This window comes from Nothobranchius furzeri, unplaced genomic scaffold (genome assembly GCF_043380555.1).
Source record: "Nothobranchius furzeri strain GRZ-AD unplaced genomic scaffold, NfurGRZ-RIMD1 Scf029, whole genome shotgun sequence".
Taxonomy (NCBI): Eukaryota; Metazoa; Chordata; class Actinopteri; order Cyprinodontiformes; family Nothobranchiidae; genus Nothobranchius; species Nothobranchius furzeri.
The window spans coordinates 1,184,783-1,197,117 of record NW_027223046.1 but is presented as its reverse complement, the minus strand read 5'-3'; the positions used below and the strand labels follow the sequence as shown (position 1 = coordinate 1,197,117).

Genomic DNA, 12,335 nt, shown 5'->3' with positions numbered 1-12,335 from the left:
TTGGTGTCCAGAACCTGCTGAAGAAGCACCAGGCTCTGCAGGCTGAGATCACAGGTCATGAACCTCGCATCAAGGCTGTCACCCAGAAAGGAGAGACCATAATGGAGGAAGGTAGAGCAGGTCTGGTCCTGACATGTTTCTGAGGTGTCTGCAGGTTCTGGCTCACTTTGTTTGGGTCCAGGTCACTTCGCTGGTTCAGAACCCTCGGCCCGTCAGAACATTCTTATCCACCACGTTCTAACACCAGACCTGTTAACCCGACAGCAACAAGTGGCTCCAACTGACGATGAGACCGGGAAGGAGCTGGTTCTGGCTCTGTACGACTACCAGGAGAAGAGTCCTCGAGAGGTCACCATGAAGAAGGGCGACATCCTCACGCTGCTCAACAGCACCAACAAGGTTCGTGTGCCCTTCACAGCCGAGGAACGACCTCCAGCTCAGAGCGAACATCTCCACACCTGCTTTGTGTTTGTGTGACTTTAGGTTGTTTTACTTGAACTCGCGTCTTTAGCTGAATGAGGATGGAGAGACGGGTCGGACCTGGAGCAGGTCGAGGTCTTGCAGAAGTAGTTTGACGACTTCCAGAAGGTCGGACTTTTACTCCTCTCCGTCTTCCAGCAGCAGCTGTCAGATCAGCTCAGGTGATAATCAGCTGTGCTTTTGTCCTGCAGGACCTGAAGGCCAACGAGTCCCGCCTGAGGGACATCAACAAGGTGGCATCTGAACTGGAGTCAGAAGGTCTGATGGCTGAGGAGGCTCCTATGGTTCAGGCTCAGGTGAGCGTCACCTGTCTGCAGCAGCTGGTCCCTCTCACTTCCTGGTTTGTTAACTCTGCTCGTCTCTGTTTGTAGCAACAAGAACATCTGGGTTCTGCTCCTGGAAAGGTGCGTGTTGTCCTCCGCCTCCACCAGAACCAGACGTGGTGTTTTTGTTACCACTCATTTGTTTGTTTACAGGATGAAGCCGACTCTAACCCCGGCTTTCCACAGGAGTCGTCAGCACCACGTTACTGCAGCAGCACGCCATAGCTGCTGATAGGAACCGCTGTGGTCAACAGAACCTTTTCCACTGGAGCCGTCAGCAGTGCGAGTCGGCCGCGTCTCAGGAGCAGCATGTCGCGGCCTTTACGCGCCGGTTCTATTTTCTACGCGCGACGCCTCTGAAACGGGTCAAGTTCGACATTTTTGGGGAAGGAAAGACAGGAAATCGGATGCGGAAATTGAGAGAAGCTACTGAGATTTTCAGAATAAAGAACGTACTGCCTTCCGGTTGCTTTAATTTTAAAAACAGTTACTAACTGAGCGGCCCCGTGAGAAGTTATCACCTAGCTAGCGGTCTCCTTTGTTTTTCAGGTCCGTATTGGCGATTATAAAATGGACAGAACATAAAACACAAACCATGTTGTAGTTTTCTCCTGCTTGTTGTTGTGTTTACTGACGAAGTCACTCGAGTGACTTCGTGCTCGGTCGGTGACAGCTGCTCCCCTGCTGCTTCGCGTCTCGTGGGAAGGGCCAAGCAGCAGCTTACGCGAGCAAGACGTGCTGCTGCAGTAACGTGCTGCTGACGGCTCCCGTGGAAACCCGGGGTAAGACGGCGTCACCCTAGAAGGTGAGTTCATTCAGCTGATCAGAGGTCACCTCTGATGGCCGCAGTCACGGCCGACCGTGCTGACATCACACAGGAATTCAGGTGACCCGGCAGGCATCAGGTGCTGGTGAAAGTGGGGACATGTCAGCTGGTTGCCATGGCTACAGTTATCTTTATGCATCTGTATGACTGCTGACTGGTGTGTGTTTCCTGTGACCTTTGACCTCAGACCGTACGGTTGGGCGTTCAGACGACGGCTAACTTTAATTCCATCAAGGTAAGAGGAAGCTCTTCCCTTCCTGTCTGAGCGATCCGTCTCCAGGTTTCCTTGTCCGGCGTCCAGCCCGCTGGCGTCCACCTTCATCTCACTGGGTTTGGTTTCTCTCCAGGAGCTGAACAACCGCTGGCGCTCGCTGCAACAGCTGGCTGAAGACCGGAGCAACATGCTGGGCAGCGCCCATGAGGTGCAGCGCTTCCACAGGTACCCCGCACACTTATGCGCCGCTTACGGGTCAGTAGAGTTTGGACCCACACTCAGACGGAGTTCTGATGTCTTCTCAGAGACGCTGATGAGACCAAAGAGTGGATCGAGGAGAAGAACCAGGCCCTGAACACAGACAACTATGGCCACGACCTGGCCAGCGTTCAGGCTCTGCAGCGTGAACATGAAGGCTTTGAGCATGACCTGGCAGCTCTGGGTGATAAGGTCCGCTTCCTGATCGGTACCAGGACCCGGGTTGTCTCTGGAGACACGTTCTTCATGGTTCTGGTGACTCCACCCCAGCCGTTCCTGATCAGCAATCAGCGGGGTGCTTTCCTATTTAAGGTGGATGGAGGACACAATTTGACGCCAGAAGATTGCCTCAGTTTTGGTAGTAACCAGCCACTCGTGTTACCTCTAGTGTTCCTAGGATTAATGTTATTTCGTTGTGTTTTTGCTCTTATATTGGATTTACCATTCTTCAGGATTCCTCTCTACCTCTCTCTCCTCCAGCCAACACATACACCCACCACAGGAAGTCTGCTGAACACCTCTGCCTGCCTACAATGGATTTTGAAACCAGAACCTATGCTCACCTGTGTTCTCCCTCCTCCAGACGCTGAGCTGTTGTTGCAGTTCCAACCACAGACTTATCTGTGCACCTTAAGTTCCTCCTTATAAATAAATAATTTTTTCCATCAGTTTTCGGTCAGTGTTGTATTCTGCATGTCTTGGGTTAAGTACCTTCCTCCAAACATGACACTCTTCTTCAAAGAGCAAATCTGTTCAGCACATTCTGACAGACAGACCACCATTCTTCTGTCATGATGCTGTACAGGACATTTTTAGAGTTTTTCTTTTTAAAGATAAATAGGATTACATTTAAATAGCAATACTTTCACATTATCATTTTCCCACACTTCTGTATAACTGTATTTTGTTGTTTTTCAATAAAGAATGACAAATTATTTAAGTTTGGATTTGTTGCACACAAATATATATCTGTAAAAAAATATCTACAAAGGTAATGTTTTCATAAGTATGATTGGGTTTTGCAATACGCCACTATTTTAGTAAGATTTTTAAACCAAGTAAAGTTAGTAAAGAACAAATTTCTATTGTCTGCTAAGAAACTGTTGGGATTTAAAATGTTCCTGTTGTACAAATAACTTGTAAATGATTATTCCTCACTTTTGTCTTAACCAAAGAAATTCCAGTAATTGAGCAAAAACATTTATTTTTAACACTACATTTTATAAAACAGGGCGCAAAGTGTCGGCACATGTATGTCGATGGTCCGCCCCAACCAAACCAGGAGACACAGACGTCAGGGAGGCCAAGGTTGTCTCCGACGGTCTCTGCAGCTCTCTGGGCACCACGCCTCACTCAGCTGTCTCCAATGATCCAAATGGCTATGGAGAAAAAATAACAGGTTTGTCATAATTGTTTAAAGTACAAAACCATACATGAAGTGGTGAGACAGGTATGTGGAACTTACACTTGCTGCGTTGTGTAGCTGATGTTGGAGACACACAGGCTGCCATGGTGACCTTTAAACAGATCTAAGAAAAAAATGTAATGAAAGAATGAAACTTAAAAACTCCCGGACCTAATGTCATATTTACTAATCAGCTATGGCTGATTTATTGTTTGGATCACAGTGAGTTACACTAATTCTAATATATTTTTATTTCTATTACACATACATACTTTTTAACTGTTATTTTCACATGACTGTTATCAGGCTCTCTTGTTCTGGTTCTCATGATAATTCCGTGTCTTCCAGTAAGTTATCTTGTGCTTACTTCATCTGTATAATGTCTCTTTACTTTTGGTAAATTGTACTGAGTCCAGAATAAAGGCTAGTTGGCTGTACAAGATACAAACAAGTATTACGTTTTGGAAATATATGAAATGTATTTAGGCTGCTAATTTAGCTCGAATACTAATAACTGCCATATTTTCCGGACTATAACTCACACTTTTTTTACATATTCTGGCTGGTCCTGCTACTTATACTCCGGAGCGACTTAAATAACAAAATATGTAGGCTACGGCTACACCGCGCTGCTGCAGGCCGACTCCGACCCGCCAAAGAATGAGTTCCCCTGTCCCGCTGCGAGGGTTTCAAAAACAGCCTTCCTCGACTGGAGAACGTGGCGCACTGCTGCGAGCCGACTCCGACCCAAGAATGACTTCCCCTGTCCCGCTGGGAGGGTTTCAAACACCGCCAGCATCTGTTGGAGCCTGTGGCGGGGTGCTGAGGGCCGGCTCCAGCCCAGTAATGAACTGTCCTCGCCGGAGCTGGAGGGTTTGAAAAACCGCCATCCTCTCCTCTGCTGGCTGGAGACCATGGCGCGCTGTTGTTCATTCTGTTATGGTTAAATTATAAATTATAAACTTACCGATTTAATACTTTTTAAATCCAGGTACTTTTCACGAACAGGCGCCGAAAACCTCCACCTAAACTTCGTGTGAGATTCAGGTCGATGGGTGTTCCACAGTTAGCTCCGGTTGGGTTGAAGCTAGGTGGCTACATCAGTTAGCTTGGCTCCCACCTCCGCGTTAGCTTTGGGTTAGCCAGGGTTAGCTTCAGGTTAGCTTGTAGCTAGTTCATCCGTCGATCCCTGCCTTACAGCCCCACCCTCAGCTCCTCCTCTCTTCCCTTTTATGGAATTGTCTGGGCTGGACGGAACCTGTGACACGGTCAAAATGGCGGTGGTGGCCACCTCCCGTTATAGACAAAAAACGTGTTATTGGAGCCTATGGAATCGTTTTGTCCAGTATGTACAGTCTATGATCCAAACATCCGGTGATAGAACATGAAGTTAGTTGGTCACATGTATTCTGTAAATCATGTTATGTTGATGACAACTATATAGGTCATAAAGAGAAATATGTTTTGTGTTCTTTTGTCACGTTTTCTATGAGCACACTAAAATTACAGCAGCTAACCTTTACTTATGTAGCAGGATGAGGTAATCTGCTCCTGACTTTAATACCAGGTGTTATTTATTAAAATCAGGAGCAGATTACCTCATCCTGCTACACTTATTATTACAGTCATGTCTTCATATAGAATATTTGATATCCACAAGCACGTGATGATGTGTTTCAGCTGCTAACAGGCACCAGAATTAAAATAGAAAATTAAACAAGTGTGAACGCTAACGCGATATCTTCAGCCATCGTCAGCCCCGAGCTGCACATGCAGGAAAATTGTATCCGACTTATGCGCACAGCAGATCTGTTCCGTAACATAAGGAGCCATATGATTGGCTGAAAGCGAACAGCCCTGGCAGAATCATATATTTGATTGACAGATTCATTAGCCAATGGTGACGTTTGTTGATCTGCGACGTTAGGAGAGTCTCAAAATTCAGCGCACAGATTTCACTCACAAACGCAGAAAGGTTCACAAATGAGAAGCTGTTCGTAAATGCACGTTCAGCAATTCGTATGATCTGTGAGTTTATATTACAAGTGTTCTTACAAATTATATTTGTGAACCACAGAGTGTGAACTTCAGAATTAGCGTGTGCATTGGTGGAAAATGTTGCGTGACTTATTTTTTCACATTATATTTATGAGTCAAAGAGTGTGAATTTCCGAATGAGCGTGTGCATTTGTGTTCCTCCGAATTATATTTGTGAAACACAGAGTGTGGATTTACGAATGAACGTGTGCATTTATGGAAAACGTTGTGTGGCTTAATTCTTATGTCACTGCTTCCGCTCCAGTCGGGGTTCTTTTTCCCCTCTCTCTCTCTCCTCTTCCTGAGGAGGATCCACTCCCTCTTTCCTATTCACTCTCTCTCTCTTTCTTTACATTTTTAATCACAATTGTCTATTTTTTGCTCATTTTAATTTAATCATTTTCTAAATTCTTTTTTCTATTTTACATGTTTTGTTTTTGTGAAGCGCCCTGTGATTTTTATCTTGAGAGGCGCTATAGAAAAGATCTTTTCTTCTCTCTCTCTCTCTTAATCCATGCACTTAAATATTAATGTGCTGATTTTATTGAAAAGCTTGTTCTGTAATAGTTCCTTTACTATTGTGATCAAAAACATTTAATCTCAACTCTGAGGCTGCTCTGTAAATATTTTTCAAATAAACAATACACATAGCAACTTCTGATCAAACTTAAAATAACGTATTGATGTAAACCACACCCACTTCCGGTTAAATTACACCCAATCCGGGTTAGGCCACGCCCACTCCGAGTACAGATACAGATAATTTAGATGGTTGAACAGATACAGATACAGATAGTGGTGTACTCGCTCATCCCTAATAGCCCCCCAAGGTGCTTCACATAACTATCTTTCGTTCATCCATTCACACGCTGGTGGTGATGATTAGCCACAGCTGGCCTGGGGCGCGCTGGCAGGCACCACCACCACCACCACTAGTAGGCAAGGTGGGTTTAGTGTCTTGCCCAAAGACACAACAGCAGTCTCTGGAGGGAACTGGTATTGAACCTGCAACCTTCTGATTACTGGACAACCCGCTCTACCTCCTGCTGCCGTCCACAAACCCTTCAGATTATTTTGGGTTCAAATCCCAGTAAACCAGCAGGTTCTGAAATACTCACCCAGTACTAAGTTACTGAAGTGTCACGTTTTTCTCCATCTGATGTTCAGTTTGGAGTCCAGTAAAGCACTTACCTAGACGACTAAGGGCATTGACTCGCTGCCCTGTGATTGGCTGAGCAGACATGCTCACCTGATCAGTATATTTAGACCTTTAACTAAAACTCTTGTTTTGTGTCTGTGTCTCTAAGCCAAGCAGTGGTGGTTGATCGGAGCGTGTATGTTTCAGGACAGCTGGGGATGGATCCGGTCAGCGGCCAGCTGGTGGGAGGCGGTGTTCAGGCCCAAACCAGACAGGTGTCATCGTCCATCTGCTGATTTCACACCCGCACACCTGAGATGTGGCTATAGTTACTTTAGTATTCTGGAAAGTAACTTTTTTAGCATGACTTTACTTTAATAACCAGTGTTAACCAGCAGCTGTGTGGGAAAACATTATTTACAGTAAACCAATGAATGATGAGTGAATGAATGATCTAAAACAACACAACAGCTGCTCTGCACAGATGTAAAACTATCCAAACATTCAGCCGTATTAACAAAATAATCCGATAAGTACGTAGCAGCTGCTCTGACTGTGCTTTGGCTTTAAAGTGTCACCAGGATCATGTTAGCTCTTCATGGGACAAAGTTCAGGTCCATGTGTTGCAACAGTCTGTTGTGTTTTATTCCTAGGCTCTCGTGAACATGGGGGAGATCCTCCGAATGGCTGGATGCACTTATGAGAACGGTGAGGCGATCTTCTGTGTAGAAGCCATTGTTCTGCAGATGTTCTTCATGCAGTTTACTTTTATTTCTGGCAGTTGTTAAAACCACCGTGCTTCTCGCTGACATCAATGATTTCTCAAATGTCAATGAAGTTTACAAGCAGTGTGAGTATGTTGGCTTCCCCTCTATAGATAAGAGCTGTTGTACAACCCTGACCGCTGGGTGTCAGCACAAACTAGCTATACCACAAGTCCCATTTATTTAGCATAAGGAGCCTTTAGATCTGCCCGCTTTGCCCATATTTCCTTAGTTTACTCCATATATGTTTTTATATTCCCTACTTCTAAATAAAGTGATGTTCTGTCTGGAAGAGTTTTTATGGCTCCATGCTGATGTGAGGAGAGATCACCACATGTTGCATAAGCCAGTTAAACACCAAAACCAGAGATGATTCAGTGTTACTGTAGGGTTAATGACCTAAACATAGGAATTAAAGGCTGTTGCTATCAGCTTATATTTTAATTCCTAAGATCAAACAAATTGACGAATGAGATTATATATGGATATATAAATATAATAGATATAAATTCATACACCAACTTGCTTGGTCTATATTTAATCAAAAGATTATAATATTTATTTTTAAAGATTTAATTTAATAGCAAAGATTATTTGTTAATTCAGAAGATCTAAAGATCTTTGCCTGTTCAGTGATCAATGTACACCCACTCTGTGTTTATTTCAAGAAAGAGTCAAGTTTAAGAAGGTTAAGAAATGTATTACTAAACAATTATAAAACATGACAATTTATAAAAGACTTTGATATTAAAAAGACTTTGGTATTAAAAAAAGCAACCCTGTGTTTGGATGAATCTAATATGAAGTGTTTGTTTGCGGGTGAATGCAATGTCTCAGAACGTGTCTGGCGCAGGTGTGCGCTCTGGAGGGCCCTCGGTCGACGCTGTAGCGTAATGGTTGATTGCTCGTTACAACGTGCAGGTGCAGTCAGAGATCAGGGTCAGCCAGTGTGGTACAGGGTGGCATTCAACCTTCCCCCTGTGGTAGGCGAGTCACCAACCTCAGGTCTAGAGGTCACTAGCACCAGCTGTAGGAGTAGGGTCAGTGATGTTGTCAGCCCCCCCCCCCCCCCTTCGGCAGGTGGCATGCCCACCGCAAGGTACTGGGCTTCAGCTGGAGTCTCGGCGCCACCATCAACTCCCCCTTCGGCAGCTGGTGTTCCCACTCCAGTGTGCGGAGTCTCAGGTGCAGTGCCACTGCAAACTCCCCTAGGTTAATGTTGGTTTATGCTTGACGCATCCGCGAGGTCGCGTCATTTTAACAACCACGCCCCTCCACAGCGCCTCCGCACGGCCCAAAATTTCCGCACCGCGCACCTAGGAAATTTTCTAACCATGCGGACGGTCGGACGCGGAAAAACATGGCGGACTGGCAAGAACTAGTATGGCAGAGGTTCGTAAATACAGACATTTGTATGATTCAGCTCTCAAAGATCACCTCGATCAACACGTTGTTAATAATTCTTGGAGAGAAATAGCTCACACTGTCGGAAAAGACGAGGACGCTGTTAAAACATGCTGGAATGACATGTTGTAAACAACAGTAATTTTTACTTCTACTATGGTGTAGTGTTGGATGCATGCCGTAGAGCTCTATGCTGCCCCCTACAGTTTGGGAGAATATTGGCTCACCGCAGAGACAAGCCGCATGAACCATAAACGCTGCAAGTTGTGAAGCGCGTTCCATCCGCGAGCCGCATCACCATGCGGAAAGTGAATGCGTCAAGCATAAACCAAGCTTTAGGTGGTTTTCCCACCCCAGAGTGAAGCAATCTTGCTGCAGAGACGACACAGACTCTGTGGGTGTCACTGACCTTGGAGGCTGTAGGAGAGGCAGGAGAGACGATGCTGCTGATGGTGTTAAACAGCACCTTGGGGTTCCCTTTGCTCTGGGACATCAGGTTGGAAAAATAGGAAACCTTAGCATCTCTGACTGCAGAGTTAAAGGATGTCAGAAGATCTTTTAGGTGCAGCAGATGGACGTGGAGATGAGTTTTCTTCCACAAACGCTCAGTTTTTCTGCATTGGCGCTTCAGGCTGCGAAGGCTGTCATGAAACCAGGGAGTAGGGTTCACTGCAGGAACTGATCTGGTTCTGACAGGACAGATATTGTCCAGAATGGAGAGGCAGTGATCGTTAGACTGAGAAGTTAAGGAATCTGGGTCTTTATCAGAAGAACAGGGTGGATCAAAAGCAGCAGAAAAATTTCTAGCTGTGCTCTCATTAAGAAAACGAGAACTAACCATACGGCGAGCAGGAGGTGGGGACGCAGAAACTGACAAGTTAAAGAAAATGCAATGGTGATCAGAAGTAAAATCAAGGTCCAGAGTGTGCCCCCTGGTGTGTGTGGGGCCAGAAACATGCTGGGTAAAGCTGAAGGAGTCCATAATGCTGGAGAAATTCATGGCAAAGTGATGGGAGGGATCATCAACGTGGATGTTAAAGTCACCAACAATCACCAGTCTGGACAGCTTCACAGTGGAGCATAGAAAGTTACTAAACTCCTGAAGAAAAGAACTGTTTGGACCAGGTGGACGATAGACCACAGCACAGTAGAACGGGTCCTTACGTCCGACTTTAATCAGCTGCAGTTCAAAGGAAGCAAAGTGACCAGAGGTTGTAGAGCTACATGGAAGATGGTCTCTGAAAACAACAGCTAGGCCTCCCCCACAACCAGAACCCCGGGGCTGGCTAAGAAAAGAATTACCACTCGGGCAGAGTTCAACCAGACCAGAATATCGTGGGCGATCGTGAACAAACGGAAGGACAAAAGAGTCTGGCGATCATAGGAGATGGTAGCAGGGACACTACTGAAGAGTATCACAGACAGGAGCAAGGTGGAAAAGAGGAGGTTAGTGGAGAAAAGTTTGAAAAAGTGGCCGGTGACTGCGGCTAAGCCAAGCACAGGAGCCATCTTGTTACCGACCGGAAGCAGAAAAAAGGTCACTGGCCGATGTTGTGCTTCAATGACGATGATTTTCTGTCCACCAATGTAGCTGGAAATGTGTTTAACTGCCCACATGGTGGAAAGCAAAGCTTTTCACAGTCAAGAGTATTTAAACTCAGGACCGGACAAGAGCTTACTAGCATATGCTACGACACGCCTGTCACAGTCATATACTTGATAAAGACCGACACTGAAGCAGTTAGATGAGAACACGACCTCAAGGTGGAACTCTTTGTCACAATCAGGAAGCGCCAGGCACGGAGCTGAGCATAATGCGACCTTCAGGTCGTACATGGCCTGTCGTTGCTGCTCAGTCTGAGGATGTGCCTTTCGAGTAGACTGAGCCATGCACGCGTGGCCTGTTGCTGCATGTCATTCCCTCTTTGGGTGTTGTTAACTACAACGGCACCGCCAGGCAGACCAGTCTGTCCAATACCTCCAAGGTCAATGACACCCACAGAGTCTGTGTCGTCTCTGCAGCAGGATTATTTCACCCAGGGGTGGGAAACCCACCTGCCCTAGGGGAGGGAGGTTGACAGTTGCAGTGGCACTGCACCTGAAGCTTGATTCATGCTTCTCCGTCTGCGTCAGTGCGGAGACACGCAACGTCCTTGCGGGCCTGCCGGAGAGCTCCGCAAGGACGGACGGAGTCGAGCTCTCTTTTCTAAACATCCGTCAGTCGAGACGGACAACGCAAGCTTGTGATTGGTCAGGACGCCGCTGTTGTCTACACCGCCGCCATTGTGCCCTCAAAAGCATAAATAGAGCCGAGGATAACTAGCGGCAGACACGGAAAAGCTTGAAGAATACATCGCGACTTAACTCTAAAACATGAACGTTTAATTCCCCCGTGACTGGAGGAGTGAAAAGATACGCAGCAAGCGTTTTATTTGTGGACGGAAATGACAGGAAACGTGGGTTTAGAGGTGGCGAGAGCATGAAGAGGTGGAGGAGGATGAGAGACAAATTTGTCTTTGTTAAAAAGTCTCTTATATACAAAAAAACTCAATATAAACACACTATCTTGGACCGGTACATGACAGGATACCACAGAACAGCGCTACGCCCTCTGTTGTCCTGCCGGGCAATTGCTTTGCAACACTCCCCAGGAGACGGAGAAGTATGAGGGCAAAACGCTGCCATCAATCCGTGCGCGTCTGTCCCTTGCGGAGCTGACGCAGAAGCATGAATCAGGCTTGAGACTCCGCACCCTGGAGTGGGAACACCACCTGCCGAAGGGGGAGTTGATGGTGGCGCTGAGACTCCAGCCGAAGCCCAGTACCTTGCGGCGGGGATGCCACCCGCCAGAAGGGGGGGCCGACAACATCACCGACCCCACTCCACTACAGCCGGTGCCCGTGACCCCCAGCCGAGCCGGCGAGTCACCCACCGACGGGGTGGCCGAACGCCCCCCGCACCACCACCGGCCTACCCCGATCTCTATGACTGCACCTGCGCGTCGACTGAGGGCCCTCTGGAGCACACATGTGTCGCCCTGAATCAGTTCTTCCTCTAAAAAAACAGATGTGTCACTGTCTACTTCCTCTAATTCTTCATCAGTAGGAGACATTTCCTCCTTTTCTTCTAAAGAAAGTGATATTTCATCATTCTCCCCAAAGTTCTCCTCCATAATTGTGGAAAGACCAGCCTGATTCTCCCAAATATCCCTCTCTGTAGTCAGAGACAGACCAGCGTCCTCCCCCATTGAGTCAAACACATCCAAATCTGACGTAGTTACTTCATCTGACGTAAAACCAGAAAGATGCTCCACCTGAGACTAAATCTGTAAGGCTTGTTACCAGCATTCAGACATAAATTCAGTTTGCTTCACAGCCAGACAGGACACGGTAAAAAAAAAAAAAGAAAAAGAAAGATTTTTCAGTCAGTGGTTCTGCGTCTTCATGGGCCACAGAGAGACTTGTTTGGGATCCAGAATCCTCTTCA

General features: G+C 46.5%; 2 protein-coding genes across 7 annotated transcripts; both read left to right on the top strand.

The window, feature by feature from the left end:
* Positions 1 to 511: 511 nt before the first annotated feature.
* LOC139064432 (spectrin alpha chain, non-erythrocytic 1-like) lies at positions 512 to 3,036 on the top strand. Of its 6 annotated transcripts, none has more exons than XM_070547784.1 (7): positions 512 to 588; positions 672 to 776; positions 852 to 884; positions 1,817 to 1,864; positions 1,977 to 2,068; positions 2,149 to 2,459; positions 2,582 to 2,818. In XM_070547784.1, the coding sequence occupies exons 2-7, from the start codon at positions 744 to 746 to the stop codon at positions 2,689 to 2,691; spliced, it is 627 nt and encodes a 208-aa protein (XP_070403885.1). In that variant the 5' UTR covers positions 512 to 588; positions 672 to 743; the 3' UTR covers positions 2,692 to 2,818. The 6 variants fall into 6 exon arrangements, with proteins under 6 accessions (XP_070403885.1, XP_070403886.1, XP_070403881.1 ...); XM_070547785.1 differs by having other exon boundaries at positions 2,554 to 2,750; XM_070547780.1 differs by having other exon boundaries at positions 2,149 to 3,036.
* Positions 3,037 to 6,437: 3,401 nt separating this feature from the next.
* Positions 6,438 to 8,499, top strand: LOC139064428 (2-iminobutanoate/2-iminopropanoate deaminase-like). Its single transcript, XM_070547773.1, has 3 exons — positions 6,438 to 6,956; positions 7,335 to 7,389; positions 7,463 to 8,499. Exons 1-3 carry the CDS (start codon positions 6,900 to 6,902, stop codon positions 7,630 to 7,632), a joined length of 282 nt encoding a protein of 93 aa, XP_070403874.1. The 5' UTR covers positions 6,438 to 6,899; the 3' UTR covers positions 7,633 to 8,499.
* The last annotated feature ends 3,836 nt before the right edge of the window (positions 8,500 to 12,335 follow it).

Coding starts and splice junctions, on each gene's coding strand:
- LOC139064432 (XM_070547780.1), top strand. CDS start 744: ATGGCTGAGGAGGCTCCTATGGTTCAGGCTCAG. Junction 885..1,816: donor TGGGTTCTGCTCCTGGAAAG/GTGCGTGTTGTC, acceptor CTTTGACCTCAG/ACCGTACGGTTGGGCGTTCA. Junction 2,069..2,148: donor GAGGTGCAGCGCTTCCACAG/GTACCCCGCACA, acceptor ATGTCTTCTCAG/AGACGCTGATGAGACCAAAG.
- LOC139064428 (XM_070547773.1), top strand. CDS start 6,900: ATGGATCCGGTCAGCGGCCAGCTGGTGGGAGGCGGTGTTCAGGCCCAA. Junction 6,957..7,334: donor TTCAGGCCCAAACCAGACAG/GTGTCATCGTCC, acceptor TTTTATTCCTAG/GCTCTCGTGAACATGGGGGA. Junction 7,390..7,462: donor TGGATGCACTTATGAGAACG/GTGAGGCGATCT, acceptor TATTTCTGGCAG/TTGTTAAAACCACCGTGCTT.